This window comes from Chaetodon auriga, chromosome 1, assembly GCF_051107435.1.
Source record: "Chaetodon auriga isolate fChaAug3 chromosome 1, fChaAug3.hap1, whole genome shotgun sequence".
NCBI lineage: Eukaryota > Metazoa > Chordata > Actinopteri > Chaetodontiformes > Chaetodontidae > Chaetodon > Chaetodon auriga.
The window spans coordinates 891,550-898,418 of record NC_135074.1 but is presented as its reverse complement, the minus strand read 5'-3'; the positions used below and the strand labels follow the sequence as shown (position 1 = coordinate 898,418).

The following is a 6,869-nucleotide window of genomic DNA, read 5'->3' as shown; positions in this document are numbered from 1 at the left end:
GATTTTGCATTGATGGTTGTCTTTGTAGTTTCTTCTGGGCCATGTTGTAGCAACAGACGTGACACTTCAACAAATGAGCTGCAGCAGAGAGACAGGGATAATGTCACATGAAGAGAGGGAGAGAGAGAGACAGAAAGAAGGGTACAACTGTACAACTGTTGTGACAAACCTAGCTAACCTTGGGTAACAAACACACGTGTGTACTACAGCTCCACAAAGAAGAAATCTGCAATCCTTGATGGATTTTCAAATTAATCCCACAAGTGATTATTCAATTATATGTGTGTTTAAGTATTACTATTAAATAATCCTTGGGTTTGACCAGTCACAACGTATTGACAGACTGATATTTTGTGGTGACATTCAATGTAAACCTGGTCTCATCATTTGAAGTGGGCATCTTAGAAAACATATATTGGGTCTGGCTTCCTGCTGCTCTACACTTTTTGTTGAAAACAAAATGTCCAGTTGTGTGTTTTAGGATGCAGTTTTCAAAGACCTTTTGCCGACAGAACAGAAGAAACAAAAACTGCAACTTCAGCAACTCAGAAATGTTTTCCATGTGGAAGAAACAAAAGACCAATGCAAATTCACAAACATGACATTAATCTAACTTTAAAAACAGATTTAGGTTTTTAAAAATTGTTTCACCTTGTGAACCCAATGTTTCATGAATGCTGGTGCTGACATTTTTCCCCATCTAGTCCAGTGTACCTGTCTACTAAACCACAAAAACATGTTGTTTCAAGATAAAATAACACAATTCAAAATCCCTGAAGACAAACTTTGGCTGTGAAAACTTGTTTAACAATTCACAGAAAAGTTGGAAGGAATCAGCCAGATGTTCCCTCAGCTCAGTACCATTGTGTTTTATGTTGGAACCAGGTGGTGAGTGACAACAAACAGCAACATTGGGAAAATGCAGAAAAAATCTTATCAATAACTTACAACACAGGCGCCAAATAAATATTCATATTATTAGTACAATATATGAGCTTACAGTAGACTATCACATTGTAAGAATGTCAAAAACATATGTATAAACATGATCCTGTTTCACACTCCCTTTGCTTCTTAATGGAAATTTGACAAAAAGTGCTTGGTTCCTCTTCAATGTCAGTCATGTTTGTTAGCACATCAGAAAGAAAAATATTCTATTGTTTTTGTCATTTCAGGTTTTGACAAATGAAAATATGTGGTCACTATACATGCATAGTGCATTCTGTATGTAGAACGATAAAACAACTTTAATTTATTTATTTTTTGCTCCATGTGAAGTTGATAAAAAATATTTCTTTGACAAAAGGTGGACTTTTTACATGGGCTAGGAAGTTTTCATCTACGTTTATACATTGGTTTACAACACAGTAGCATTTTGAAGATGTCAGTAAATAAAATATACAGCTATGTCTGTATGTGTGCGTGCGTGTGTGTGAACGCGCGTGTTTGTATGTATCAAAGTTTCCTTGACATATGTGCTGCATCACTTGGGGTGGCACTCTGTCTTTTTTGTTCGTTTTTGGATTTCTGTTCTCTCTGCATCATCAACAAAACTGTCCGCTACTCCAGAGGGCAGGATCAAAATAGTTTCGTCATCGATTGCAATCAAGCTACAGTACGTGCCAAGCTCAGGGGTCCATGTTAAAATGAGTCATAGGACCGTGGGGTCAGCTCTCCCCTCCAAAAGACTGCTCTGTAAAGGCCCGGCCTTTCGTGGTACGATGCCGGCGTCTCCGGCGATCAAAGCGGCTGCCGTGGTGATGCATGCGGTGATGTGCGCTCTGACTCTCTCTGAGCCGCCTCACCATCTCATGATCCTTGTTGCCAAGCACCCGAGGAAGGAAAAGTGACGCTTTGTCCGTGCTTCGTGTTTTAAATCCTCGCCGCGGCCGGCCTTTGCCATTAATAGAAAGGTACCACTGGCGCTTCGCGCTAGCTCGCCGCTTGCTGCTGCCGCCCCCTGGTGGCAGCGGCTGCTCCGTGGAATGATGGCGAGACGCGTAGGTGTTGTACCCCAACTCATGGATCCGCTCCACAAACTCACACTCTCTGCTGAACACTTCCTGGGGGCGTGAGAAGGAAGGAAACAGTGAGCCATACATGTCGTGCTGCTTGTCCTATGTTTTTGATGCACTACAGCTTCTCAAAGACACTGGGAGTGTCTGAATTTCGTTCTACTCTGTATGGGCCCACAACACAGACCGCCACTACTGTCAGACACCAAATCAAACATAAAATATCACAATTTACACCAGATAAACATATGACGTTACAGCAGGTAAACGCCACAGTGTGAAACAAAATCTTATCAGGTTGCCTGCTGCCTTTGGTGTCAAAAGAGCTGTACGTTTTGAAGAGGTGGCACATTATATAATGAGATGACAGTTGTACCCACCGAAGCATACAGGCGCCCTTTATCATTCATGGCCAGATATCTGCCAGAGAAAAGCCCTTTTATGGCAACAACACCAACATCCACTGCTGTAATTTCCATGATGCCTGCAATACAGATAAATATGCAACAGTTACAGAAGTTATGACATAATATTTACATGCTGTATAACTGTAGAGGTTGTGTGATAAAAGATTTATTACGACTAAAATCATTGATAAATCAATATTTTCTTCTCCGTAGGTGCATGAATCACTTCTCCAATAAATCTTTGAAGCTGAAAATCAAATCTAAAAATTGCAAAGCAAATTTACGTTACACTAAACAAACCTTTAAAGTAACCCACATGAATTAATTTCCGGCTGTACAGTATTTGCCACCTCGTACCGCGCCATACAACACGTTTATTGTCTTTTTTAATCAGCGCTTGATTAGTCAATGGCCTAATCAGTGCTGTAGAAAGCCTCTAATGGTCACTGATAAGTCAAATCCATCCGTTCGGACAGCGCCTTTGTCTCTCCTGGATCTTAATGTTTCGGCTGATGTTTCTAATAAAGATTAACCTGCATGTCAGCGACTTGCAATGACATGACTTCCCCCGCCCGCCCCCCCCCCCCCCCCCCCCCCCACACACACACACACACACAGGTCAATAGACTACCACGGACGAGCGTCACTAATTGGCAGTGAAACTCTGATAGACCCTGAAAGATTAATAAAATCAGAATCTATTGAAATAACTTAACACAAAATAATAAATAACCCAGTTAACAGATATATTTAACACTGCATATTTTAATATACTGTTGGCATATATGTATAACATGTATTGACATAACATGTATGTAATATGAATAACATGTACCGTTAAGTGAAACGTATTGTGTTTCATGTCATTCAACTAATATGCAGAACAAAACAATCATCATTTAACAACTTGACTCCATATCTTTGATTAAAATGTTCACTAAGGCACTGATCCTTTATATAATAAATAGATGCCACTGAGTCAATGAACATCATTTGAAATTATAGCAACATTGTTTATATTATTATATTTATCTATGATAGTTTTGACTTTGTTGGTGCAGTTTGCTGCGCATTAAACCAAGCAAGTACTTACTAAACGGACTGTTTTCCTCCAATGATCCATCTATTTTCCCATTAGAATGGATTTGTAAATGATATTTAGTAGCGCAGTAGAGCTTCCTGCGTCTTGGCGCTCCTCCGAGGTGTTCATACACTCCTCCGCGCCCACCGGCGTCCCTCCGCTGCCGGGGGTCGCAAGCCTGGCCCGGGGCGCAGCTGGCCCGGGGACTAACGGGATCCGACAGGCTCAGGAACACCAGCAGAGGTATCATCAGCATTGTGGCATGGCCGTGGAGCGACGACTGAGTCGAAAAAACGGAGAACTTCTGCCAGGCTCTGGGGGTCCCATTAAAGTGACTTAAACTGTCGGGACCCCAACGCTCAAGAACTCCAGCCTTGTGCTCATTCGAACGCGAGACACGCTGACAGCATAGCCAACCCCGAGATGGGATCCGCTCCTCGCCTCTGCTGCTGCTGGAAATCCCTCCTGCGGGCCTGACTGAGAGACCCTGCTCAGACTGCGCGCAGATATAAAAGAAGCTTGAGGTGACAATAGGCTGAACTCCGACCAATTGATACAAAGGAAAGGAGGAGGCAAAAGGTATCAGCCCTGTGTGAAGTGAGAGACTGCGGTGTGGATAAAATTACACAGTGGTTGAGTGCGGAACAGCTCTGCCCTCTGAACTCATCTTCTGTAATGTCCTGGAAGAGCAATTAGACATCCCAGATTATACAGGCGAGATGGGTCAGCGCACGAGACTGCAACAGGTGAGGAACAAGACTGAAAATCTGATAAATCATGAACATACCTTAACAAAACTAATCAGAATCCAACTTCTATAGTGGAATTCATTTCACTGTTGATTTCAGACCATTTAGGTGACATAATCGGAGGCATTTCTCTCTGAGTGAGGGGCAGATCCAGAGAAATATTCATGGGGATGGCATGTGGATCTTAATGGGTGGCAAAAATATTCATATATGGTGATTTCATCTCACACACACACACACACACACACACACACACACACACACACACACACATCGTCCTCTTCACATTAGGATAAGTGTGCTGTTTTTAATTTTGGATGTGTGTACATATATATGATTGCTTAAAAAAGTCCCTTAAAGATATTTTAACTAAAAAACATTACATTATTGTGGTACATAAGTAAAGCATTGAATAGAAATATCTTGAGGTGGCATTATAAATCAATAAATTGTTTACTTGCAAATCTTACTTCATCTTTTTTCATTGAAAATAATAACCCTATTATTACTGATGTACAATGTACAAACCCACTGAATGTTGTGCAAAGTTGGAGTGAATGTGTGTTGTTCTTCACTTATGTTGGTTTCAACCTCCTGCATGCCCTTCAGTATTTCCCAACAGATTTCTGAAATTCAATTCAAAGTCACTTTTTAAGGCAGTGGATACCCATTTAGTGTTATATTTCAATGTGCAGGATGATCTGGTAGACTTCTATAGACAGCCAATTCTCACTCAGAACAGGTCAAATTATGTAGTATAAAGAGCGAGAACAGTCCACCAGTGAAGGAGGTTGGGCATTTAGATGGGTCAAGCACAGGACCTTCATGTAGGAGACTGGGGCTTGTGTCCCATGTGAAACCAAAAGTGAGCGCTTATTTCTTTCCTAAGTAAAGGGACAGAATATACATAACTAATGTCTTTATTTTAACCCTGATCTTTTAATAAACCTAACCAAGCAGTTTTGCTGCCTAAACCTAACCAAGTAGTTTTGGTGCTTAAACCTGACCAAAGTGCAAACATTTCACAACATTAACCATAAGTTTATTGTTGTTCTCAGCAGGCTTTGTTTTGAAAGTTTTACTAACAAGAGATTACATATTTAGGATTGCTAACTAGGCTGTGGAGGACTGCATGTTGAAAATGATGCTAAAAGGGTACCCAGTGCCTTGAAATGAGAGGCCAAGGGGTCCTGACCAGGCATCCATGTGTGACAAGTTTGGAGTGAGAATATGTTGGTCAGTAAGAGGTGAAGTCAGATGTAAACATTCAGGGCTTAGCCCAAACATATCTGGTATCTGGGGGCATGGTCCTCAAGGTGGATTTTTTCCCCTATTTACAGCAGATATAAGCACTATTTTTCAAGCCATTTGAGACAATAGAATGCCTGAAAATCTGTACATTATTTGAGAAAAACATGATAGCTGTTTAGGGGAAAGGGGTATTCTCTAGAGTTTACATCCTATTTTGTATCTAAATCTTCCCCAGCTGTCTTCATCATTCTGAAACCGTAACACAACAAATGTAGGATGACCAATTTTCACTCCTGCCACCTACAAAGAGACAAAATTGTCTGATGTTACTATGTTTTAGTTATATAACATAAGTAGAATTGAAATTTGGCTTGAAGACAATTACTAACCTTGACACCTATTTTTGCTATACTGTGCTGGAGTTCACAGAATGAATGTTTAGTAGTACTTTATTTGATCTACTCCTTTTAATCATTTCCTCCTCTATTCTTCTGAACTCCCCTCTCTCTCAGCACCATTTCTAAGAACTTAAGATGTAAAAAGATTAAAGTGATAACTTATTCTAACATCTGCTCCTGGCATCTCTGCTCTCCTATCCTCTCTATACTTCACTCATTTTTTTTTTCCAACTTATTCTCTCTTCTCATTTCTTGTCCCTCTTCCTCTTCACCTGATGTGCGCAAAAGTCTTCACAAAACTGCTTATTCTATCCTTAATTTTTTCCCTCACTCTCTCTTTCACTCCTGCACCAATGATCATTGCCACAGACACCAAAATTTAAAACGGTGATATGCAATGGTGATAGGAGTAACCAGCATTTTCTGAACCCATTTGGCAAGGGCTTGAATGTAAGTGATATCTATTCATATATAAAGGTCCCACACTGCAGGTCGAAATCATCTACTAGGTAGAGACCAAGACGATATTTTCCAATTGTGTCACTTACCCTGTTAAGCCACGCATTAGCGCTGCTAACGATCCTAGACATTCAGTGTTTAAAAGTCCTTTTTTTTCATAGATTCAATTAGAAAATGTATACTGAAAGTGCAAACACTGCATTGCTGGCTTATGCATGTGTTTTTCACCTGGGGCTTGGAGAGAATGATTGCAATGCTTTTGTATGTAGCACTTGCACACCTGATGTGAAATTTGGATGTTTGTCTGCAGAGTAAGCAGTTTTCAGATGATGATGTTGGTAGCCGCAGGTAATACAGAGACATATATAAGCATCAGTGAATATGTTGGTTTAGTCAGGTTTAATCCATGTGTCACCCAATCAAACATGAGTTGCTATTACTAAATAAAACACGCTTACACTCCACCACTATCCATCTGTGCCTATTCTGTATTTCTACTAGTGCTAGTT

At 40.5% G+C, this 6,869-nt stretch overlaps 1 protein-coding gene across 1 annotated transcript; it reads right to left on the bottom strand.

Annotated features, from left to right (window-relative positions):
• Positions 1–1,391: 1,391 nt before the first annotated feature.
• fgf3 (fibroblast growth factor 3) lies at positions 1,392–3,759 on the bottom strand. Its single transcript, XM_076739200.1, has 3 exons — positions 3,516–3,759; positions 2,396–2,499; positions 1,392–2,063 (listed from the first exon to the last, which is right to left on the bottom strand). Exons 1-3 carry the CDS (start codon positions 3,757–3,759, stop codon positions 1,668–1,670), a joined length of 744 nt encoding a protein of 247 aa, XP_076595315.1. The 3' UTR covers positions 1,392–1,667.
• Positions 3,760–6,869: the final 3,110 nt, after the last annotated feature.

Bases quoted from the DNA above. Each gene is read 5' to 3' on its own strand.
- fgf3 (XM_076739200.1), bottom strand. From the start codon at position 3,759: ATGCTGATGATACCTCTGCTGGTGTTCCTGAGCCTGTCGGATCCCGTT. The intron at 2,500-3,515 runs GTAAGTACTTGC...TCTGTATTGCAG, and splicing joins GGAGGAAAACAGTCCGTTTA to GCATCATGGAAATTACAGCA. The intron at 2,064-2,395 runs GTGGGTACAACT...TCACGCCCCCAG, and splicing joins AAGGGCGCCTGTATGCTTCG to GAAGTGTTCAGCAGAGAGTG.